Source organism: Carcharodon carcharias, chromosome 19 (genome assembly GCF_017639515.1).
Source record: "Carcharodon carcharias isolate sCarCar2 chromosome 19, sCarCar2.pri, whole genome shotgun sequence".
Classification (NCBI taxonomy): Eukaryota; Metazoa; Chordata; class Chondrichthyes; order Lamniformes; family Lamnidae; genus Carcharodon; species Carcharodon carcharias.
This window is the reverse complement of record NC_054485.1, coordinates 107,048,626-107,074,744: the sequence shown is the minus strand read 5'-3', so window position 1 is coordinate 107,074,744 and position 26,119 is coordinate 107,048,626. Positions and strand designations below refer to the sequence as shown.

The window sequence follows — 26,119 nt, the reverse complement described above, 5'->3', positions numbered from 1 at the left end:
CAGTTCCTGATTCATTTTCCAGAGGAAACAGTTTCTCCCTATTTTCTCTATCAAATCTCAACATGATTTTCAATCCATGTAATTGATCCACCATAGCTTTCTCTGCTCTAAGGAGATCAATCCCAGCTTTTCCAATCTCTTCACATAACTGAAATCCTCATCCCTGGCATCATCCCAGAAACTCCTCTGTGCCCTCTCCAAGTCCTTGACATCCTTCCTAAAGTGTGATGCCCTTGGGTGCATAAAATCATCTTTACTACAAACCCTCTGGAGAAACACTGAGTAATTTTGTGTTCCATGGCTGAATTGTAATGAAAAAAACACAATGTGCTGTAACTATTAGAGAGCTGCCTGGAAGCTCTGACCAGTTTCAGTGGTTCCTGATTGAATCTGCTGCTGCTGTGTGTCTGTGGATGGATTCAGCCCAGGTTCCCAGGCACAGATCACTCAAGGCACTGGGATTATGGCTCACATCTGGATGATGTTGCACCATATTTCCGAAGAGAAATGACAGTCTCTGGTGGTTTTCTTTACACCCAAAATCGGGCTCTGATGAACAGCCATTGTGCAAAGATTGGGAAAAAGGAGGGGACAAAGAAAGAATTTCAAGGAGAGATTGCTGCTGATTACCACTGCGTAGATCTTGTGTGCAGTGTGTCATGCAAAATGTTCTTTCTCTGTCACCATATTCAATGTTGGTCAGATTTTAGTCATTACCACCTGGCAGTTCACATCACATGGGCACGGGGCAGAAAGGAAGTTACAGCTCAGTGAGCAGGACTTTGTCTCAGCATCAGGGTTGGGTGTTCACGTCCCACTCCAGGATTTGAAGCACAGCATTCAAGGCTGAAACTCCAGTGCAAAGCTGTACAGTACAAGGGTCAGCCTTTTGGATGAAACATTAAACAGAGGCCCTGTCTGCCCTCTCAGGGGACACAAAGGTTCAATGACAATATTTGGAAGATGAGGAGAGGAAGTGTCCCTGGTGCCTGAACCAATATTTATCCTTCAATCAACATCACAAAAGTAGATTCTTTGGTCATTGTCACGTTGCTGTTTGTGGGATCTTGCTGTGCATAAATTGGCTACAGTGCTTCCTAAATCACAACAATGACTACACTTCCCCTGTGCCTCATTGACCATAAAGTATGTTGGGACATCCTGTGATCATGAAAGGTGCTCTTTAAATCCAAATCACTCGAGTCGTCCTTATTAAGGTGCAGAGGAAGTGCTGGTAACAAAGCTGAATATGAATTCCTGTTGAAATGAACGGAAGGAAAATTAGCTGGGTTCTCCTCTCAGTGTACAGTCCATTACACCACATTCTCCTTCCTCTTAATCTCTAAATCTCTTAACCCCTAGACCTTAAAGACTCACAAATATTTATACTGAAGGTGAGGGCTGGAGGAGTGTGCCTAGATGTTCAATATTGCTGCTCTCAGAGTGTGGGTGTAGAGCAGATATCGTTACAGACCAGAAATTTGCCATCACCCATACTGGTAAAGCAACTAATAGAGGCTCCCTGGACACAATACTGAAACAGGCTTAGGAAACCCTGCATCAGTACAAGTGCTCTAAAAGCAATCCCCACCACCAGCCCCACCCACCCTCCACCCCCATTATAATATACTGAAGGCCTTCATCCACTATGTGCCAGGTCAGCATAATTCAGCCAAAAGTGGCCTATACAATGCTTACCTGAAGAATACAAAAAAAATTATGAGATTGCAGAGGACAGTACAGGGCTCATTTGCCTGGCACCAATACTGGATTGTGAAACATAAAATCCATACCAGGATCTTCCCATTCACTGGCCACAGCCGATACACATATCAAACCTGTCCATTTCCACATCACTGCCCACATCACCATCATTGCCCCTCCTGCTCCCCTTGATTGCCCCTCCCACTCCCCATCACTGCCCCTCCCACTCCCCATCACTGCCTCTCCCCTCCTCATCACCACTTCCTTCTCCCCATCACTGCCCCTCCCCCTCCCCATCATTGCTCCTCCCTCTCCTCATAACTGACCTCCTTATCACTGCCCCTTCCTCTCCCCATTACTGTCTCCCCTACCCCATCACTGTCCCTTCTTCTCCCAATCTCCAGCCTCTCTATCTCCAGTTTACTAGCCCTACCTCTCCGATTTCCTTCCCTCCTCTATCTACATCACTTTCTCTATCCTGTCTGTTGAATCCACCCCAAATCTGAAGATAACAATTTTCTGTCCATTGGAGATCATTCCATTGCCCTGCCTGTGTGGCTGCAACAATGGGGGGGGGGGCAAGAAGTGGACTGTGTCTCCCCAGATCTGCCCCTTAATTTCCAGAGGGAGGGTGGAAGTTCCCAGCCCACGGCTGAGATAGTAATCCAAACTAGTTTATTTATCTGATGTCCAGGTCATCCTCTGAAGAGTCATATGGACTCAAAACGTTAACTTTGTTTCTCTCTCCACAGATGCTGTCAGACCTGCTGGGTTTTACCAGTATTCTCTGTTTTTATTTCAGATTTCCAGGATTCTCAGTATTTTGCTTTCCTCCTGATAATCCTTCCGGCCACAGTGGAATCGTTAGTTATCAGGGGGACTAATTTCATGTCAATCGCACTTTGAGTATCTCACATCAATGTTAAATTTTAACTAAAATCAGCTATTTCCATGTCTTTTATTCATTCATGGGATGTGGGCGTCACTGGCTAGGCTAGCATTTTTGCCCATCCCTAATTTCCCTTGTTCAGAAAGCAGTTAAAAATCAATCACATTGCTGTGGGTCTGGAGTCACATGTAGGCCAGACCAGTTAAGGATGTAGATTTCCTTCCCTAAAGGACATTAGTGAACGAGGTGGGTTTTAACAGCAATTGATAATGGGTTTGTGGTCATCATCAGACTTTTAATTCCATATTTTTATTGAATTCAAATATCATCATCTGCCATCGAACCCTGGCTCTCTGGATACCAGTCCAGTGATAATACCACAATGCCACTATGTGATAATACCCTCCTTAGTTTAATATTATAGGAGGAGACTTGATTGAATTCAGTTATTAAATTACAGACGAGGAGGACCTATTAATGTCCCAAATGTGCTCTATTATGAGGAGCAAATGGAAAATGAATTATCAGCATCTGGCTTGTAAGATGAAACATCTGTTTTCAGCAGGAATGTTGGCTCAGATCCTGGAATAGTTACATCTGTCCCACGGAATTCACCTCATAGGTAAACTGACTATCGGGCAATTTCTCCCTGTGTTCCTCAGGAACTTCCACCAATGAATTTGGACACAGGAACTTCCAAAACCCAATTTTTTTCCCGGGATCAGGGTAACTTCCCAGTTGTGAACTCAGGGTCTCCATTTCCCACCTCACCGGACATTCTCTTCAGCCACCTTCATTCACTTCCCTCTGCCTGGCAGTTACACACCATTTAAATGGAACATGCCTGAGAGATTCACAGTTAGAAACCCTTATTGAGGGCATGACTGTCATTGTTTCTGTTTCAGCTCATTCATCTCACTCAGACTGATCACAGAACAGGCTCAGGGATTATACAATTCAAGGAAATTTCTTCTGGTTCCTTTCCAGAGTGAATGAAGCTGGCGGCCCCTGAGGCCAATGGCCAGGGTGGGAAAGCAGATCGAGTGTAGGAGAAAGAGGGCCTTTTTATATTATTATTTATTTGTGGGATGTGGGCGTCGCTGGCTAGGCCAGCATTTATTGTCCATTTCTAATTTCCCTGTTCAGAGCACATTTTTAAGAGTCAACCACATTGCTGTTGTTCTGGAGTTACATGTAGGCCAGGCCTGGTAAGGTTGGCAGATTTCCTTCCCTAAAGGGCATTAGTGAACCAGATGAGTTTTTATGACAATCAACAATTTTAATTCATGGTGGGATGCAAACTTGGATCCCCAGAGCATTACTCTGGGATTTTGGATTACCAGTCCAGTGATAATACCACTACACCACCACCTCTCCATCATGATGGGGAAGGTATCCAGGGGGATCAGATGGCAGTGAAACTGGGTGTTGGACACCCCCTGGTCACATGTAAACAATATGGATGGATAAGGAAGAGCTAGCATGGGTTTCTAAAGGGGAAATCATATTTAACTAACTTGCTGAAGTTTCTTGAAGAGGTAACAGAAAAGGTTGATGAGGGTAATGCTGTTGATGTGGTATACATGGACTTTCAAAAGGCATTTGACACAGCACCCCACAACAGACTTGTGAGAAAAGTTATTGTCCATGGAATAAGAGGGACAGTAGCAATGTGGATACAAAGTTGGCTGAAAAATAGGAAGGAGAGATGTCAATGGATAATTTTTGGGCTTGAGGAAGGTTTGTAGTGGAGTTCCCCAAGGGTTGGTATTGGGACCCTTGCTTTTCCTGATATACATTAATGACCTAGATCTTGGAGTGCAGGGGATAATTTCAAAGTTTGCAGATGATACAAAGCTTAGGAGTGTTGTGAACTGTGAGGAGGATGGTGTGGAACTTCAAGAGGACATAGACAAGTTAGTGGAGTGGGCAGATAGGTAGATGAAGTTCAATGCAGAGAAGTGTGAGGTGATGCATTTTGGAAGGACGAACATGGACAGGCAATATAAAATAAGGGGTGAAATTCTGAAGGGGTGCAGGAGTAGAAAGACCTGGGTGTATATGTGCATGGATCATTGAAGGTGGCAGGTGAGGTGGTGGGAGAGGAGGAGAGACCAGTTAATAAAGCATATAGTATCCTGGACTTTATTAATAGGGGCATAGAGTACAAGCGCAGGGAGGATATACTGAATTTATATAAGACACTCGTTGGACCTCAGCTGAAGTATTGTGTACAGTTCTGGGCACCAATTATAGGAAGGATGGAACACATTGAAGAGTGTGCAGGAGAGGTTCAGGAAGTACAAGGGGATGAGAAACTTCAGCTATGAGGATAGATTGGAGAAGTTGGGACTTCTCCTTGGAGAGGAGAAGACTAAGAGGAGATTTGATAGAGATGTTCAAAATCATGAGAGGGCTGGACAGAGTAGACAGGGAGAAGCTGTTCCCACTCATAAAAGGATCAAGAATGAGAGGGCACCGATTTAAAGTGATTTGCAAAAGAAACAAATGTGATGTGAGAAAAATCTTTTTCACACAGTGAGTGGTTCAGGTCTGGAATACACTGCCTAGAAGTGAGGTGGAGGCAGGTTCAATCAAGGCATTCAAGAGAGCATTAGATAATTATTTGAATAGAAATGATGTGCAAGGGGTATGGGGAAAAGGCAGGGCAATGGCACTAGGTCATAATGCTCATTTGGAGAGCTGAAGCAGACATGATGGGCCGAATGACCTCCTTCTGTGTCTAAGATTCGGTGACTCTGTGGTCTCAGAGTGAGTGAAGCTCATAGTCCCCCCACCCCTGAGAGGAAGAAACTACAAGCTGGAATCCATCTGAAATCTGGCGATGTAACTTCACCTTCTGCCTGTGGAACAACATTACAGGCAGCAGCTCCCTGCCCGGCTACCCGGATTCCTGCAGTTCACAGCTCACTCTACCCACTAACTCCCTCTCCACAATTCACCATCTATTTCCCTCTTCACCCTCCCCCTTCTCTCCCCCAGCCCTACACAGATCTTTGCTGATATTTCAGCTCCCAGTTCAGATCCAGAGTTTATACCCAGAATGTCAACCTGGCTTCTCTCTCCACAGCTGATGACTGACCTGTGGATTTCCAGCATTATTGCAGCTGGGGAAATGTTTAATTTCTGTTCCTTTCCAGAGTGAGAGAAGCTGGCGGCCCCTGAGGCCAATGGCCAGGGTGGGAAAGCAGATCGAGTGTAGGAGAAAGAGGGCCTTTTTATATTATTATTCATTTGTGGGATATGGGCATTGCTGGCTAGATATAGCAATTTGATATAGTGCCACTTATCTGGTGATGTCCTTTCTTTAATTCTTCCTAACAGTATCATCTCACAATTTTCTGTGTTGGGTTTCATCTGTCATGTGTCCTCCTATTACATTCTATCCTCTTCAAGTCTACCACCAACTTCTTCACTGTTTTGTAAACTTTCAAATTTTGAGTCACCTGCAAATTTTGAAATTGTCCTCTGTACCTCCAAGTCACCAATCTGTTTCACAAACAGCAATCCTAGCACTGAACCTGGGGGAACACTACTGTGAACCTAATACAAAAGAAAAATATTGTGGATGCTGAAAATCTGAAATTTAAAAAAAAACAGAAAATGCCGGAAATACTCAACAGGTCTGTGAGCATCTATGGTGAGGGAAGCAGAGTTAATGATTAAGGTTATGACATGAAACATTAATTATATTTCTCTCTCCACAGATGCTGTCCAGCCTGCGGAATGTCCCCAGCATTTTCTGGTTTTATCCCACTGTAAACATCCCTCAAGACTGGGAAAACAGCCATTCAACACAGCTCTCTGCTTTCTCTCCATTAACCAGTTTTCCACACATGGTCCTCTAGCACCTTTTATATCTTATGAGCTTTAATTTGCTAACATGCCCAATATATGGTACCATGTGATTTGCCTTTTGAAAATTCGTGTGACCACATCAACTGCACTGCTCTAATCCAGCCTCTCTCAGCTCATCAAAACTTCAAACAAGTTACTCATTCCATATCGAATATATTTCAAAACAAGCAGCAGATATTTCATCCAAAAACTGTAAAACAAAACGTGACAGAAACAGGGTGTAACTGAAAAGTTCGACTTGTGTATTCCCTCAACGTCAGTCCCACACATAGATACTCTCAGACTCACCATAGCACACACAACCACACCATCTGATCGTAGCTGGATTGTAATGTTGAGCGGGTGCTGTGGTAACCTTGTTAGATTGCTTCTTTAAATTTAAAATCTATTTTGGATTGTTGTCTTAAAGTGAGTGTGTAGTTGGGAGTCAGGTTGATTAGGAATTTTGGGGTTTGTTATAATATCAAGCAACTGTAATCTTATAAATGTGTTTAAATTATTTTCTTTTGTTAATAAATGTTTCAATGTAATTTTAAAATCTCTGAAGTTATTGGTGGATTCATTACTTCTGAATTCAGTGCACAAATCATCTCATAATAAATACAAATTTCAAAACAGTTGTGACAGTATGGCCAAGATTCCCTTGTAGATTTGGTCTGCCTGGCATGTACTACCTACCACATCATAACAGAATTTAAGGAAGATTTCACCCGATCCTGGGATTAGGAGAGTAAATCGGGAAATGAAAGTGTTAGACCATGAAAATGCGAGCAAATAATCAATTGATCAAATCTATTCCCTTTTACCTTGTACATTCCAACAGCTTCTTTAATCGGTATGAAGCGGTGGTCTCTGTGTTCCCGTGAATTTCTACAAATCACAGAGATCAATTTCTTGTCAGTTTCACAAAACAGCTTCAGCTCTTCCTCATGTTCCTCACAGTGAAGTTTACTGTCCTTCTCTTTCAGATTTAGCTTTAATTTTCAAGAGTTCTTAGCCAGATTCCCTAAGAACTGACTGCCTCTGAGGTTTCTTTCTGGAAACTCCTCTCTACATTCCAGGCAGGAGTTTAGCTCCTTCTTTTCACAACACTGGGTGATACAGGAGTGGCAGAAGTTGTGTTCACACTCCAGTGAAACCGGATCGGTGAAGAAATCAAGACAAATTGGACAATTTAAACCCTCGATCAAACTCTCCTCCTGCAGTCTGGAAGCCATGCTCACACTCAGCACTTCCTGATTCAAACCACTTTCAGTTTCAATGTTCCTGTCCGTTGTGATGAACCTCTGATTTCAGATGAACTTCACAGAAATATTCCTGTGCTCGCCCAATCGATATTCAGACTGGATGGCCAAAGTGAGGGCACCCTACAGGGTTAGAGGATGGCAGGTGAATTATTGAACCCAAACGGGAGAGAGGTTCTTGGAGGGTTAGCAGTGGTGCGATGGCTAGAAAGAAATAGGGATTGGAGAGATGGGCGGGGATCAAGATTTCAATTCTTCCTTAAAAGCATAAAATCTTACCAGGCAGGAGGCCATTCAGCCCATCGTGCCTATGCTGGCTCTTTGAAAGCTCTGTTCCATTTAGTCCCCACATTTCTGATTTTTCGTCAGAACCCTGTAATTTATTTCCCTTCAAGTGCACGCGCAATTGGCCTTTGGAAAGTTCATGAGAATCTCCATCCACAGGGACTCAGGTCATTCCAGATCACCAGAAATTTTCAAAGAAGCTTTAAAAGTTTCTCCTCATTACCCCCCCACTTCTTCTGTCAATGATACTCAAGTTCTGACCTCCGGTTCCTGACTCACTTTCCAGAGAAAACAGTTTCTTCCTATTTTCTCTATCAAATCTCATCATGATTTTCAATCCATGTATTTGATCCACCATAGCCTTCTCTGCTCTAAGGAGATCAATCCCAGCTTTTCCAATCTCTTCACATAACTGAAATCCTTAACCCTGGCATCATCCCGGCAAACCTCCTCTGTGCTCTCTCCAAGTTCTTGACTTCCTTCCTAATGTGTAATGCCCTTGGGTGTGTAAAATCATCTTTACTACAAACCCTCTGGAGAATCAGTGAGTAATTTTGTGGTCCATGACTGAATTGTAATGAAAAGTATTGCTGCTCACAGTAAAACACAAAGTGCTGTAAATACCAGGGAGCTGCCTGGAAGGTCTGATCAGTTGCAATGGTTCCTGATTGAATCTGCTGCTGTGTGTCTGTGGATGGATTCATCCCAGGTTCCCAGGCACAGATCACTCGAGTCACTGGAAGCGTGGTAACATCTGGATGATATTGCATTGTATTTCCAAAGAGAAATGACAGTCTCTGACGATTTGTTTTACACCCAGAATCAGACTCTGACGAGAAAGCAGTGTGCAAAGGCTGGGGAAAGAGGGAAGACAAAAGGAGGAGAGTAGAGGAGCGATCACTGAGATTTGTAATAAGCTGTTCACCACTTTGTAGATCTTATATCCTCCTCTGTCACCATATTCAACATTGGTCAGATTTTAGTCATTACCATCCGGCAGTTCACATCACCTGGACAGGGAGCAGCAAGGAAGTTATAGCTCAGTTGTCAGCACTCTTGCTTCTGCATCAGGGTTTGATGTTCACATCTCACTCCAGGACTTGGAGCACAGAATTAAAAGGCTGAAACTCTTGTGTAAACCATGAAACCGAGGCCCTGTCTGCCCTCTCAAGTTGACATAAATAATCAATGGTGATATTTCAAAGAAGAGCAGAGGAAGTGTCCCTGTTGTTCTAATAAATATTTATCCCTCAATGAATATCACAGCTGCAGATTGCATGGTCATTATCGCATCATTGTTTGTGGGATATGTGGGGCACAAATTGGCTGCCGTGTCTCCTACATTACAACAGAAAATACACTTCACCTGTACCTCAGTGACTGATGCGCACCAGGACGTCCTGTGCTCATGAAAGCTGTTCTTTAAATCCAAATCTTTCGAGTCTTCCTTTTTTTAGGGTACAGAACAAGCATTGGCAACAGAACTGAATATGAATTCCTATTGAAATGGATGGAAGGGAAATCAGGCGCGTTCTCTTAGCGTACAATCCACTATACCACGCTATCCTTCCTCTGCTCTACACAAACCTCTTAACCCCTAGACCATAAAGACTTGCACCTAATTCATTGCATTCTGCACAAAGTTTCACAAAATATTTATACTTAAAGCATGAGCTGGAGCATATCTGGAAACCAGTGCCAGGAAATCTTATATTGCTGCTCCCATACATAGTGCTGGTGTAGAGAGGACATCTTACAGACCAGAATTCTGCTATCTGCCATATTGGTAAAGTAACTAATAAAGGCTCCCTGGAGGCATAACTGAAACAGGCCTGTCTGCATCAGTAAATATGGGCCTGGTGCCTATATTAGCAACCTTTATAATATACTGCTACTCTTCTTGCAGCCAGTGCCAGGTCACCATAATACAGGTGAAAGTGGCTAACACAATGATTATCCACAGAACAGAAAAATAACTACATGAAATTACTGCCAGACAGTGCACAACCCCTTCACCAGGCTCCACTACCAGGCGCCGAACCACACAAACCATGCTGGGTCCTTCCAGTTCATTGCTCACACCCGATCCCATGACAGCCCCGGCCATCTCCCATCACAACCCTCACCCTCTCCCCATCACCTCTCCCTCCCTGTCCCCATCACGGGATTCTCTATATGCGGTTCACTATCCCTCACCTACCGACTCCCTCTAAATCATTTCCCTACTTCACTACTTGGCCAGGAACGCCATCAGGTCACGGAATCTCAGCAGTGGCAATACACTGAGCCTGAGGCCCAATATCTAAAGATGAAGCTCTTCTCTCCATTGAATATCATTTCACTGCCCTGCCATGTAGCTGCAATTTCAACAGGTGGCATAATGTGGAGCACGTCCTGACACTTATGTCCCTAAGCTGCCAGAGGGAGTGTGAAAGTTGCTAGCCCACTGTTGATAAACTAAAGTGGTTAACTAAAGTGGTATCGTATCTCCAGCTAATCTTTCCAGCAGCATGTCTACAGTTAACATGAAACCACACCTTTAGATTGTGCCAAATTTAAGTGTCTCACAGCAAAGGTAAATTTTAACTATGTGAGTTATTCCACCCTTTTAGCCTCTGGTCTCCCTCACAATATTTTGTTCAGTACAAAGGTTAAGGGATTGATGAATAGAGGTTCAGTAGCAGACGTTTAAAGGGATATTTCAGAATACACAGAATAGATACATTCCAATGAGAAAGAAAAATTCCAAGGGAGAGCCCACCATCTGTGGTTAACAAAAAAAGTTAAAGACAATGGCAAACTTAAAGAAAACACATATAATTATGCAAAGACGGGTGGCAGATCAGAAGATTGGAAAGAATGTAAAGGACAGCAAAGAATGACAAAAAGGTTAATAAGGAGGGAAAAATTAGAGCATGAAAAAAATCTAGCTAGAAATATAAAAACAGATAGTAAGAATTGCCATAGATATTTAAATAAGAAAAGAGTTAACAAAGTGAGCATTGATCCTGTGGAGAGTGTGCCTGGGGAATTGATAATGGAACATAAGGAAACTATAGAGGCCACAAGTAACATAGCTGTAAATCAGGAACTGGAAGGGAGGGAGCAACTCGGGAAAATTACAATCGCCAGGGAAGTGGTATTGAGCAAATTGTTGGGGCTGTGGGCTGACAAATCCCCAGCACTTGATGGACTTCACCCTAAGGTCTTGAAAGAAGTAGCTAGTGAGATAGTTGATGCACTAGTTTTAATTTTCCAATATTCCCTAGATCCGGGGAAGGTTCCATTAGATTTGTTCAAAAAAGGAGGGAGACAGAAAGCAGGAAACTACAGTTGGCTTAACATCAGTCATAGGGGAAATGTTAGAAGCTATAATTAAAGATGTTATAACAGGGCACTTAGAAAAAATCAAGGCAATCAGGCAGAGTCAACATGGTTTTGTAAAAGGGGAATCATGTTTACCAATTTATTGAGTTCTTTGAAGGAGTCTCGTGACTTGTGGATAAAGGGGAACTGGTGGATGTACAGAACTTAGATTTCCAGAAGGCATTTGATAAAGTGCCACATCAAAGGTTATTGCAGAAAATAAAAGCTCATTGTATAGGGGGCAACATATTGGCATTGATAGAAGAGTGGTTAGTTAACAGGAAGCAGAGAGTTGACATAAGTGGGTCTTTTTCAGATTGGCAGGATATGATGAGTGGTGTGCCACAGGGATCAGTGCTGCGGCCTCAACATTTTTCAATTTATAGAAATGAATTGGATGAAGGGACTGAAGGAATGGTTGTTAAATTTGCTAACATCACAAAGATAGGTCAGAAAGTAAATTGTGAAGAGGATGTAAGGACACTACAAAGTGACATAGAGAGGTTATGTAAGTGAGCGAAGGTCTGACAAGTGAAGTATAATGTGGGCAGATGTGAAATTGTTCATTTTGGCAGGGAAAATAGAAAAAGAAGCTTATTATCTAAATAGTGAGAGATTGCAGAGCTCTGAGATTCAGAGAGGTCTGGGTATCCTAATGCATGAATCACAGAAGGTTAGTATGCAGGTACAGCAGGTAATTAGCAAAGTTAATAGAATGTTATAACTAACTGTGAGCGGGATTGATTACAAAAGTAGGGAGGTTATGCTTCAGTTGTACAGGGCATTGGTGAGACCACATCTGGAATGTTGCATACAGTACTGGTCACCTTATTTAAAGAAAGATGTAAATGTATTAGAAGCAGTTCAGAGAAGGTTTACTAGAGTAATACAAGGCATGGTGGGTTGTCTTATGAGGAAAGGCTGGACAGGTTAGGCTTGTATCCACTGGAATTTAGAAGAGTAAGAGGCAACTTAATTGAAACCTTTAAGATCCTGAGCTGTCTTGGCAGGGTGAACGTGGAGAGGTTTCCTCTTGTGGGGGAATCTAGAACTAGGGGTCACTGTAAAAATAAGGGGTTGCTCGTTTAGGACAGAGATGAGGAGAGTTTTTTCTCTCAGGGGGTTGTGAGTCTTTGGAAACTTCTTCCTCAAAAGCAGGGTCTTTGAATATATTTAAGGCAGATCTAGATAGATTCTTAATTAACAAGGGGATGAAAGGTTATGGAGGTTAGGCAGGAATGTGGGGTTGAGGTTACAATCAGATCAGCCATGACCTTATTGAATGATGAAGCAAGGCCGAGGTACCCTGTGGCCTACTCCTGCTCCTAATTCGTAATATTATAGGAGAAGACTTGATTGAAGTAATTTAGTAATTTACAGCGAGGGAGGATCTATTAATGTCCAAGGTGCGCTTTATTATGAAGAGCAAATGGAAAATGAATTATCAGCATCTGGATTGTAAGATGAAACATCTGTTTTCAGCAGGAATGTCAGCTCAAATCCTGAAACAATTATACCCGTCCCGCGGAATTCACCTCATAGGTAAACTGCTTGTTAAGCAACTTGCCCAAGAATTTCTTTAAGAAATCTGACCGATGAATTTGGACAATGGAACTTTCTAAAACAGGTACTTCCCGGGGATCTGAGCCATGTCCCACTCCCGAACTCGAGGTTTCCCCTTCTCACCTCGCCGGACACTCTTCAGCCGTCTTCATCCTGTAGTGGGACTGCTCCTCTGCTCGGCAGTTAAACACCGTTTAAATGTAGGCACATCTGATAAGTTGACGGCTAGTAAACCTTACTGACAGCAAGACAGCTAATGGGGGCGTCCTTTTATCTTTCAGCTCATTAATCGCGCTCAAAACTACCCAGAGAACGGACTCAGGAGTTGTTAATTCAAGAAGTGAAGCTGGCGGCCCTTTGGGGAACTGAGGCCAAATGAAAGCAGCTCGAGTAATGAGAAAGGCGGGAGAATGGAGGAAGAAAACCCCGGGGGATCAGATGGCGGTGAAACTGCATGTTGGACACCCCCTGGTCTCAGAGTGAGTGAAGCTCATAGTCCCCCCACACCTGGGAGGAAGAAACTACAAGCTGGAATCCTTCTGATATCTGGCGATATATCTTCACCTTCCGCCTGTGGAACAATATTACAGGCAGCAGCTCCCAGCCTGGCCGCCCGGGTTCCTGCAGTTCACAGCTCACTCTGCCCACTAACTCCCTCTCCACAATTCACCATCTATTTCTCTCCTCACTCCCCCTCCTTCTTTCCCACAGCTCTACATAGATCCTTGCTGACTTTTCAGCTCTCAGTTCAGATCCAGGGTTTATACCCGGAATGTTAACCTGGCTTCTATCTCCGCAGCTGATGACTGACCTGTGGATTTCCAACATTGTTCAGTTCAAACAGAAGCAAATATTAGAGTACCCTTAAAAAAGGATTGAGCGAAGACCAGATCCTAAATTGCGTTAAAGCGAATATAAGTACTACAGATTCAGAAAAATATAGAAAATAATAACAAAATAACTGACCAACTTTTCACAGAAGCAACAAGATCAAGGAATGCAAGTGGTTAAAGCGCATGTCAAACAATCTGGACAGAATGGCAGGAGAGGGGCTACTGCCTAGTTAAAAGTTCTAAATGCTATTGCGCGTAGCATAGCAAATAAACCACGTGAATTAGACACCAAACTCGGCTAAAAGGCTATGATATAGTGACCATCATTGAGATCTGGTTGCAAGCTGGGGACGACTGCGAGATAAATACTCCCGGCTATGAAGTCTTTAGAAAGAACAGCGAAATGGGAAATGAGAGGTGTAGCCATATTGATGAGTCACGAGCGATGCAGTAAAAAGTGGGGATAGCAGGAAGGTTGAACAGGCAGTAGTATCGTTATGGGTAGTATTGAGGAAATGAAAGGTTGTTTATAGAGCTGCAGGGGCATTGGTAAAGAAACGGAAGACAAATGGAGATCAAAGAAACTTTTGCAAAAACAGAGTAATTATGTGGACATGGGAGAAGCAAAACAGTTCAAGGGCCAAAGGCAGCGAGCTTCTTAATTGCATTCGAGATGGTTTTCCACAACAATATGTTCCTGAACCAAGTGTTGCGCATGAATTAGCCAATAATTCAACAGTAAGGGAACACCTAGTCCAACGGTGGCCATAATGGTACTGATTTTGTGCTTAGTGACATACACTATATTTTGCTCCCAATCTCCACCCCTCCATCATTTTCACGTGGTCCATCTCTGACACTTCCCTTCCCTTCCTTGACCTCTCTGTCTCAATCTCTGGTGATAGACTGTCCACCAATATCCATTACAAGCCTACCGAATCCCACAGTTACTTTGTCTACAGCTCCTCACACCCCGCTTCCTGTAAGGACTAAATCCCATTCTCTCAGTTCCTTCGCCTCCGTCGCATCTGTTCCGATGATGCTACCCTCAAAAACAGTTCCTCTAACATGTCCTCCTTCTTCCTTAACCGAGGATTTCCACCCACGGTCGTTGACAGTGTCCTCAACCGCGTCCGACCCATCTCCCGAGCATCCGCCCTCATGTCTTCTCCTCCCTCCCAGAAACATGATAGGGTCCCCCTTGTCCTCACTTATCATCCCACCAGCCTCCGCATTCAAAGGATCATCCTCCGCCATTTCCGCCAACTCCAGCATGATGCCACAACCAAACACATCTTCCCTTCACCCCCATTGTCGGCATTCCATAGGGATCGTTCCCTCCGGGACACCCTGGTCCACTCCTCCATCACCCCCTACTCCTCAACCCCCACCTATGGCACCACCCCATGCCAACACAAAAGATGTAACACCTGCCCCTTCATTTCCTCTCTCCTCACCGTCCAAGGGCCCAAACACTCCTTTCAAGTGAAGCAACATTTCACTTGCATTTCCCCCAACTTAGTCTACTGCATTCGTTGCTCCCAATGCGGTTTCCTCTACATTGGAGAGACCAAATGTAAACTGGGCGACCGCTTTGCAGAACACCTGCGGTCTGTCTGCAAGAATGACCCAAACCTGCCTTTCGCTTGCCATTTCAACACTCCACCGTGCTCTCTTGCCCACATGTCTGTCCTTGGCTTGCTGCATTGTTCCAGTGAAGCCCAACGCAAACTGGAGGAACAACATCTCATCTTCCGACTAGGCACTTTACAGCCTTCCGGACTGAATATTGAATTCAACAACTTTAGGTCTTGACCTCCCTCCTCCATCCCCACCCCCTTTCTGTTTCTTCCCCCTTCCTTTTGTTTTTTTCCAATAAACTATAGAGATTTTTCTTTTTCCCAACTATTTCCATTATTTTTAAATATTTTAAATCTTTTATGCTCCCCCCACCCCCACTAGAGCTATACCTTGAGTGCCCTACCATCCATTCTTAATTAGCACATTCGTTTAGATAATATTACCAACTTCAACACCTATGTGTTCTTTTGTTCTGTTGTCTGTGACATCTTTTGATGATCTGCTTCTATCACTGCTTTTGCCTACAACCACACCACCCCCCTCCACTTCTCTCCCCCTACCCAACCCACCCAACCCACACCCCCCCCCCCCACCCCCCCACCCCCACCACCTTAAACCAGCTTATATTTCACCCCTTCCTGGAATTCACCTAGTTCTGTCGAAGGGTCATGAGGACTCGAAACATCAACTCTTTTCTTCTCTGCCGATGCTGCCAGACTTGCTGAGTTTTTCCAGGTAATTCTGTTTTTGAATTGTTTCTGCTAGTTGGGGGGAGTCCAGAACAAGGACCAGAATCTGCAAATTAGAGCCAGGCTGTTCCATGGATGTGAGAAAACATTTCTTCACACGAAAGCTGGTGGAAATCTGGAACTCTCTTTCCTAAAAGGCTGTTGAGTCTGGAGGTCAACTGAAACTGTCTAAACATAGGTTGGTTTGGTGAGGGAATTCAGAGATATAGAACCAAAGCGTGTGTGGAATTAAAATACAGGATCTGATTGAAAGGCAAAATAGCCTCGCGGGGCTGAATGGCCTCCCCTGTTCCTATATTCCGATGAGTTTGTTCATCAGCACCCATTAAACAAAACAAATATCCCCAACAAGACATTGTCACTGGGCTGTACCCGCCCTGACCTCAGGTAACATTCGACCCATCAGCACCACCTGTAACTGAGCAGTTTACAGCTGGCAGGAGGCAGGGAGGGGGGGGGGTGAAATTATGGGATGGGTCTGTTAGTGACCTTTAATCGTATGAATTGTCAGTGGTGCGGAATTTCTTCCGCCGTCATTTGGCCCCGGGTGGAAGATGGGGAAGATTCTCTCAGTGAAATTGTGGGTGAAAGTGTGGAGATGGGACATGTTGTCCGCATTGTAAAATGACACCTGTCCACCCTCATAGTCCAGGAAAACCCCGATCTTCCGGGGATTCACACTCGGGGTGAGGAGGGTGCCCGGGCTGGTTCCAGCAGCGTAACCATGAACGCGCCTGAACCACACAGTCCAGTTTCCGGCCTCAGGTCTCAGATCAATTCCCTCTTTCTTCTCGGCAGACTCTCGGGTCACTCCCAAACCCCACTCAGTCTTGTTCCCCACCTCCACCTCCCAGTAATGTCTCCCTGATGTGAATCCCTCTGATCCCAGGGCACAGAACCAGTAATCAAACCTCTCCGGGGTGTCAGGGAGCGGCTGCTGTTTGTCTACGAGTCTCACACTGGTCCGGTCCTCAGACAGGATGAGCCGGGAATTCGCTGTGTCCGGATCCAGAGTCAGAGAGGCTGGAGCTGGGGGGAAAGTTAAAATAACACAGTCAGTGATTTAGTTTCGTGCTGTCATTTATCCAAACTCCTTCCTTTTTAAAGAGCTCACTCGGGAGATTCCTGGGAACTCCGGGACTTTTGAAAGGCTCCGGGTTCTGGAATTAGTTGCGGATCCGCACTGCGGCCGCCGGCACATGTCACATTCTCTTCCGGAGCTGTCAGTGTATTCCACAAAGATTTCACAAACTACTAGTTACGTTGGGACAGCCTTAAATCATAAGAATGAGATGATTTCGTTTTATACAAGGATAAGCACTTAAAGATGTGATATTGCACTAGAAGACTGTCAATTGTAATATTTGGATTAGTTACTGAAATAAATTAAAAGGCAAGAAACTAAGTGAAAATACTGATGCGTTAACCATTAAACAATAAAACATGTCTTACCTCCTTGGCCGACAAGATTCCTCCTAAAATAAACAAAACACATGAGTGGACAGGGACATGCTGTCTATGTCCAGAAAGCAGGAATTAATAAATTCTAATAACAATGAAACTGGACGGACCACCCGGCGGCAACCTCGGCAACCGACAGGGAAATGAAATCTGTTGCCCTTCTTTCAGTGTCAGTGGGTTGAGGTTCTGGCGATGCTCTGGCTTTAGCTGCACTGCACAGACTGCAGCGGCTCAAGGAGGAGGCTCACCAACAGCTTCTCAATAGCAACTAAGAATGGGCGATAAACACTGAGCTTGCTAATCGCTCCCAAATCCCTGAATTAATCAAACTGAGAGGGTATAGCTGTAAACAAGGGCAGAACGGATTTGGACGTTTTCTTCCAGAACGGCTAAGATTGAGAGGTGACCGGATAAAGGTTTTCCAAATTAGCAGGTTTTTTCATGGGTTAGACAGAGGGAACAATTTCCACTTGTGGCGGAGTCCAAAGCTAGCGGCAACACGCACAGAGCAGTCACAGAGCAGTTCCCCTCCAAGCTGCTCATCATCCTGGCTTGGAAATGTTTCGCCGTTCCTTCACTGTCGCTGGGTCATAAATTGCGAACATACGAATTGGGAGCAGGAGTAGGCCGCTTGGCCCCTCGAGCCTGCTCCGCCATCAACCCCCCACCCCCCCAACTACCACCGCCCTTCCCTGGTGCTCCCTCTCTAACAGCATTGTGGATGTATCCAACCACATGGACTGTAGTGCTTCAAGAAGGCAGCTCATCACCACCTTCTTAGGGGTGAGTAATAAATGCTGGTCTAGCCAGCAACGCCCACATCCCGTGAATGAATAAAAAAGCTAATAAATCCAATGGGAATTCAAGGAAAACTCCTTTGCTGACTGAAGAGCAAATGGAATTCTCTATGATATGGAGCAGTTGAAGTTAGTAACACAGTGGAGTTAGAGAATATTATAATGAAGCTACATAAATCTATATTAGAGGAAGAAACAGTAGGTTATGTCAAAAGGGTGAGAGACAATAAGGTGGGAGGATAATCCTGTGGATCATAAACACCAGCATAGACTGATTGGGCTGAATGACTTGTCTCTGTGCCACAGAAGTCTTTGTCATTCACAGAATCATAGAATAGTTTATCAAATATAGAGTCATTCAATATAGAGTCATTCAATCTATCCCGTCTGTGTTCGTCCTTTTGAAGAGGAATCCAGTTCATCCCTTTCACCCTCTTTCCCCCATATCAGTACAATTTTCTCCCTCAAGAATTTATCCAATTCCTGTTGGAAGGTTTCTATAGATCCTGGATCCATCACGCTTGAAGGTAGTGCATTCCAAAACATATGTACTGTTTGTATAGAATCATCGAACCATAGAAAAATAATTACAGCAGAGAATGAGGCCATTGGGCCCATCATGGCAGTGCGGACTCTCTGCAAGAGCATTTCACCCATCGTGGCTCCCTTCACCTTTTCTTCAGAGCCCTGCAAATTCTTGATTTTCAGGTTAATGATCTAATTCCCTTTTGAAAGACATTGCTGAATCTGCCTTCAGCATACTCTCAAGGAATGATTTGCAGATCCTAACCACTCGCTGCGTAAATAAAGCTTTCCTCGTGTCCTCATTGCTGCTTTCGCCTGTGACTTTAAATCTGTGCCCTCTGATTCCCGGCCCTTCCACCATTGGGAACAATTTCCCTCCATCCACTTTGTCCAGCCTCCTCGTGAATTTGAAACTTCGTCCTCTCAATATTCTCGTCTCCAAGGCGAACAGTCCCAGTTCCTCCAATGTATCCACATAACTGAAGTATAAAGAAGGCTTCCCTCATCGACCTGGTTCTTTTGCCAATGATCTTAACTCTGTGCCCTCTGCTTATCAGCCCTTCAGTCAGTCCCATTGAAAAGGCTTCTCTTCATTTATTCCATCTTAACGTGTCAATATTTCAAACACCTCTGCTCTAAGGAGAATAAGCCCAGCTTCCCCAGCCTATTGATATAACAGTAACCCTTCATTCCTGAAATCACTTTAACAAGTCACTTCTGTACCGTGTCCAAAACCTTCAGCTCTCTCTCTCTTAAAATTGAGTGCGCAGAATGGGAAATAATCCTCCAGCTCTGGCCAAACTAGTATTTTATACCAGTTTAGTATAACCTCGTGGCTTTTCTACACTGTGCCTCTTTTTATAAAGACCAGAATTCCATATTCTTTATTAACTACAATGTTAACCTGTCCTGCCCTCTTCAAAGGTATGTGCACAAACACACCCGGGTCTCTCCGTTCGTGTGTTCCGCTTTAAAATTGTCCCACTTAGGTTGTACTGTCTCTCCTTATTCTTGCTAACTGCATCGTCTCACAAATTCCTGTGTTGAATTTCAGCTTCCACGTGTTCGCCTATTCCAACAACCCGTGTATTGTCCTCTGCAAGTTTGTTACTAACTTCTCCACGGTTTAAAATTAATCTTCCAAATTTCGTGCCAGCTGCAGATTTTGAAATTGCGATGTGTACTCCCAAATCCTTAATGTGTCACATGATATGGGTACGAGTGCCTAACCTTGGGGAACACCACTGTAGACCGAATACAAAAGGAAAGTACCGCGCATGCTGGAAATCTGAAATAAAAACAAAAACTGCTGGAAACACTCAGCCGCTCTGACAGCATCTGTGGAGAGGAAAACAGAACTAAATGATCAAGGTCACGATCTGAAACTTTAACTCTGTTCCTCGCTCCAGAGATTCTGCCAGAGCTGCTGTGGATTTGCAGTATTTTCTGGCTTTGTCCCACTGTAAACATCCACCGAGCCTGAAAAAACAGCCATTCCACACAGCTCTGTTTTCTCTCCCTTGGTCAATGTTGTATCTTTGCTGTTACAGCCCCCCTTTTATTTTACGAGCTTCAGTTTTGCTATCACGTCCCACATGAGTTAATATGATCTGCCTTTTGAAAATCCAGGTAGCAAAAGCAACTGCACTTCCCTAATCCAGCCTCTCTGTTATCTCATCAAAATGCTCAAAGAAGTTAGCCAATCATTGTACAGCTGGTATCTCAAAACAGGCAGCAGAAATATGGTAAATGCATCTGACAGAAACAGGATATAGCTGAAAAATTCGACTGGTGAATCAGGTTCGAGAAATGAGCATCAGTCCCAGCCACAGGCACAGTCACTCCCACACTCAGCATACCGGGCACACCCACATTGTAATCGGATTGCGATGTCAGTTTCAGAAGGATGTTAAATTTGAGCAACACAGAGAGAAAGAAAAGCTGCGAATGAAGATCATTCTCCGGGATGTGACAGTTATTCCTCTGATTCTGTAGATATTGTGGGTGACCGATCGGTTCAGTGATAATAATAGCTTTGCCCCGGAATAGACAACCCAACCTATTTGTTTCAATCAATTCCAAGTTATTGAGAAAAGTTTCATTTATTTCAAAACCATCACCCATCGTAATGTGACTTCGTTCTTACTGAACTAAATTCAAAGATAATAACCCACCGTAAGAAATGTCACTCCATCTTCTTGTTCCATCTGTTTCTGCAACTTGGAGAGTTTCTCCTCAATATAATTTAAATTCTCTTGAATCTCTCAAAGGTTTTTCTCCATTGGTTCCAGAACCCTCTCTTCTTCCCTGAGATCTCGGATTAAACGCTGCTCCTTCTCAGTGAGAATCTGGTGCATTTTAGTGAACTCGAATGTGATGTGGGTCTGCAGACTGCTCGACTGTTTCTACCAAATGAAATGTAAAACATAATTAATGTCCCGCAATATAGGGAACAAAACTAACCGAGATCCCAGAAAATCAGCACAGGGAGACTTTACCCTAATTTGGGAAATCTTCTGTTTCTGCTGCTGCTCCATTTCTAGAACCGCCGATTTCTTCTGTGAGAGAATCGAAGGAAGATTTCACCCGATCCTGGGATTGGGACAGAAAATCAGAAAATAAAAGCGTGAGACCATGAAAATGTGATCAAATAATCAGATGATCAAAACTGTTCCCTCTTACCTTGTACATTCCAACAGCTTCTTTAATCTGCATGAAGCGGTGCTTTCTGTGTTCCCGCGAATCTCTACAAATCACACAGATCAATTTCTTGTCAGTTTCACAAAACAGCTTCAGCTCTTCCTCATGTTCCTCACAGTGAAGTTTACTTTCCTTCTCTTTCGGATCCAGCTTTACTTTTCGAGCTTTCTCGGCCAGATTCGCTAAGACCCGACTGCCTCTGAGGTTTCTTTCCGGAAACTCCTCTCTACATTCCGGGCAGGAGTTTATCCCCTTCTTCTCCCAACACTGGGTGATACAGGAGCGGCAGAAGTTGTGTTCACGCTCCAGTGAAACCGGGTCAGTGAAGAAATCAAGACAAATGGGACAAATTAAATCTTCCGTGAAACTCTCGTCCGGCTGTCTGGAAGCCATATTCACAATCAGTACTTCCTGATAAAAACAAAAAAACTGCGGATGCTGGAAATCCAAAACAAAAACAGAATTACCTGGAAAAACTCAGCAGGTCTGGCAGCATCGGCGGAGAAGAAAAGAGTTGACGTTTCGAGTCCTCATGACCCTTCGACAGAACTTGCGTTCGAGTCCAAGAAAGAGTTGAAATATAAGAATTTTCTCCAGCTCTAGCTATTTTCAGAGGGAAAACTTTCATTTACCATCTCGTGCCCGTGGATGCCTCTGTCCCTTGTTCTGGTTGCTTTTCAATACTTACAAGATAATTCAATTGATTACTTTCTTTCTCTGCAATAAAAGCTGTGAGGACCACTGTAGGTTCTTCCACTAGCTTCAAACTAGGCAATCTTCCATCTTCTGTTCCCTCACAAGATTCAGACTGAGGTTAAACCTCACCTGCATTCCACATGGTCAATGATGATGCTGGTTCTTTACTCTGCATACAGTGCAGGTCTATTGAGCTGTCATTTACATTGGTTATATTGTCTCAGTGAGCTGCAAACCACATGAGGTTCTAACTGCAATTAAAAACTCTCAACACTGATATCCAGATAAACTCCATGATGATGCAGCCTGCTCTGGGCTGCCCTCAAACTGACCTTATATTGAACGAATACAAAAAATATATTATTGCCTTGTAAGTTTATTCTCATTTTCCCTTTTTGTGCTTTTGCCATAACATCCTTCATATGCATTCACTATTCTTTACAACTCTTCCAGTTCATTGTCTTTGCCTTTCTTTTGATTACATGTCATATCTACTTTTAATTTTGATCAATCTTGTTTAATTCCACAACTCAAGCTCTTGTTCTTTGGAGGTATGTGCAGTTCATATATTCTATAATACGTTTTGAACACTTATCACTGTTTATCCATATTTTATCAATTAGTACTTCTACCCAACCTATTGTGGTCAATTTCTTTTCCATCCACATTCAGCCTTACCTGAATTTTAAACCTCTGCCCATGACTCACTCATCTCTCTCCCAAACCTACTATACATTTGTATCACATTATGGTCACAATAAACTGATGATGCATGCAAGACAGCTGTAATCGACAAAGGACTTACAAGGCTCAATGTGGACATTACTGCACTGCAAGAAACTTGGCTCACTCAAATTGTGTACCCCTTAAAGAGAAACACCACACGTTCTACTGGCAGTAAAAACACTTTTCTTGCGATGACCGAACCCCCTACAGAAGGCTCAGAGGGACTTCTTACTCTTCGCACTTTCTGAATACTACATCAGTCGCACTTTTTCTTTTGTATTGCAGTGGTGCTCCCCAAAGTTCAGCACTGGAACTATTGTTCATGACTGAAGATTTGAAGATACAGAGCAAAATTTCAAAAGCTCCATGTGAAACAAAACATAAAGTTTACCAAACAGTGAAGAAGATAGTAATCAGTAATAGGAAGAGGGTATAGACATGTTGGTTTAAAAGGAGGACACACGGTGGACAAAATTCAAAGTAGAAAATTGTGAGATGATAAGTTTGTTAGGGAGAATGAGAAGATAAAGTGAAAGCTAAATGGGACCGTGTTAAAGGGGAAGAGAGATCTGTTTGTGCACAATCTGTGAAGATGAGAGGACAGGTTAACCAAGCAGGTAATGAAGAATAAGGGATTCTGGGATTTATAAAAAGAGGTAAAATATAGAAAAGCCAGAAAATTAAACTAAACTGATATTGACATTAGTTTCACCACAGCTGTCGGAATTTTTCCCATTCTGGGCATCACCTTTAGGAAAGGCGTGAATGTTTTGGACAGGGTACAGAAATGACTTATTGGAAAGGTTCCGGGGATGAAGAGTTACAGTTAAGTCGACGGGCTGGAGAAGATGGGGTTGTTCTCCTTCGAGCAGAGGAAATTTGAGAGAGTGGTTAAAATCATGATGTGTTTACATGGCGTAAATGAAGAGAAACGTCATCAACTGTAATGATTGAAGGGCTGATAACTAGAGGGAACAGATTTAAGTTCTTATGAGGAAACGCTTCTTTATACTTCCGTTACGTCGATTGAGAAAGCTGGGAATGTTCTCCCTGGAGAGGGGAAAGCTAATCAGAGATTTGATAGAGGTATGAAAATTCAGAGCAGATGGAAGGAAACTGTTCCCATTGGTGGAAGGTCAAGAACCAGAAGGCTCTGATTTAAAGTAATAGGCAAAAGAAGCAGTGACGACAAGAGGAAAATCCTTTCTTTAACAGCAAGCGTGCGGTGGAGGTTGAGTCAATCATCGCTTTCAAAAGAGAACTGCATCGTTATCTGAAAAAATGAAGTACTATAGAAAAAAGGCGTGTGTCCCTAGATGAATGGTTCTTACAGAGAAACAGTGCGGACATGATGGGCTGAATGGCCTCAGTCCCTGCTGTAACCATTCTATACCGGTACACAACCAGTGGATAGGCCCTGGAATACACCAGCTGCTCACGGGGTGGGTATAGAATCTATTGTAGCCTTCGAAAAAGAATTGCCTAAATAATTGCGGGAGAAAATGCACCAAATCTGGGAAAAGGCGCTGACGTTACGAACTGGATTCATCTTCATAAGCGACAGCAGGGACACGATGGGCTGAATGGCCTTCCTCTGTGCAATAATATTCTATGATTCTGTGAATGACGAAGGAGTTTGGAGCCTAGAGACAGGTCGTTCAGCCCAACATGCCTATGCTTGTGTTTATGATCTGCATGGGTCTCCTCCCACTTTAATGCATGTCGACCCAACTGAGATAACCTCCCGTCTCTTTCTCCCACTTCGGGTTACGTAACTTCATTATGTTATTCACTAACTCCACTGCGTTACTAATCTCAACTATATCATAGTGAGTTCCATATTCTCTTCGCTTCAGTAAAGAAGTTTCTCCTAAATTTCCACTGGATTTATTAGTGACCATCACATACTTATCTCCACCAGCTTTGCACTCCACCATAAGTGGAACCATCTTCCTTATTTCTAACCCATCAAAACCTCTTAGTATTGAAAGACTTTGATCAGGTCGCCTCTCAACCCGTTCTTTCCTGGGGGAAAGTGCCACAGGCTGTTCATTCATTCTTGATAATTGTGCCTTTTCAGATTTTCTTTTCATTCATGGAATGTGGGTGTCACTGGAAGGACAGCATTTATTGTCGATCCCGAGTTGCTCTTGAGAAGCCACCTTTTTGAGCCGCGCTCTCTCTGCGCAGAGCAGATGAACCCAGAGTGCTGTTAAACAGGAGCTGCCGGCCTCAACCTACTGACACTAAAGGAAGGGCAATAGCTTCTACGTTCCCTCTCTGTTGCCGAAGTTGATGCCGGATGGTCCGTCCAGTTTCTTTGTTACTGGACTTTATTAATTTCTGCTTTCTGGATGTAAGATATAAGACTTGTTTCATTTATTTTTGGAGTAATCTTGACGGAAAAGGAGGTAAGACATACTATTTACTAAAATTCTGCATAGTTTCGTGAAGTAAGTCAGAAAAGTGATGATGGCGAATTTATAAACAACTGTTTAATATTTGCAGGATTTGCGATGACGCTGATAAACTGATATTAGCAGGCCCGGCTCTGTTGATTGGAAAATTCACCAGCCCTTTACAGTACATAGTGTAGAGAGAATTGATTGATGTCATTAATCCCGGTAAAACTCAGATAGAGTCCTTTGTCCAGAATTATATCTCATTTATATGTCAAACGGATTTGATTATATCAAACAGCACTTTTATGAACGAGGTGGATAAACGCTCCTAAATAGAATAAAAGTCTTAAACAAAAACAGAATTACCTGGAAAAACTCAGCAGGTCTGGCAGCATCGGCGGACAAGAAAAGAGTTGACGTTTCGAGTCCTCATGACCCTTCATTTTCTTCCCTTTCTGACCATTTCCCGCGCCAGCTCTTTTCCCTCCTCCCTCTCTGAGGCCTCTTGTTTCCAAATCCTCTGCGGATATTTTTCAAAGGGTAGTTTCTCTCCGCCCTTGGTTCTCTCTTCATTCTGCAGCAGTTCGCCTTTCTTTCTTTGTTCTTTTAGTCGGATTGTGTCAGGAACTTTCCCCCTCTCCCCTCGTCAATCGCGTCGCGGGTTTTCCGGACTGATGCCACCGGGACAGAAATTATGTTTCCAACTTGCATCATGCGCC

The 26,119-nt window shown here is 43.6% G+C and overlaps 1 protein-coding gene across 1 annotated transcript; it reads right to left on the bottom strand.

Moving 5' to 3' along the window:
- Positions 1-1,683: 1,683 nt before the first annotated feature.
- Positions 1,684-21,969, bottom strand: LOC121291318 (zinc-binding protein A33-like). Its single transcript, XM_041212390.1, has 10 exons — positions 21,559-21,969; positions 21,382-21,468; positions 21,171-21,281; positions 19,909-20,069; positions 17,546-17,568; positions 16,645-17,122; positions 11,145-11,190; positions 7,279-7,446; positions 6,089-6,157; positions 1,684-1,698 (listed from the first exon to the last, which is right to left on the bottom strand). The coding sequence occupies exons 1-10, from the start codon at positions 21,967-21,969 to the stop codon at positions 1,684-1,686; spliced, it is 1,569 nt and encodes a 522-aa protein (XP_041068324.1).
- Positions 21,970-26,119: the final 4,150 nt, after the last annotated feature.

Bases quoted from the DNA above. Each gene is read 5' to 3' on its own strand.
- LOC121291318 (XM_041212390.1), bottom strand. From the start codon at position 21,969: ATGGCTTCCAGACAGCCGGACGAGAGTTTCACGGAAGATTTAATTTGT. The intron at 17,569-19,908 runs GTGAGACGATGC...TGTTTATTTTAG, and splicing joins GAAATTCAACACAGGAATTT to GAGGAATCTTGTCGGCCAAG. The intron at 6,158-7,278 runs GTAAAAGGGAAT...CTTTTGTATTAG, and splicing joins AAGCTGTTGGAATGTACAAG to GTTCACAGTAGTGTTCCCCC.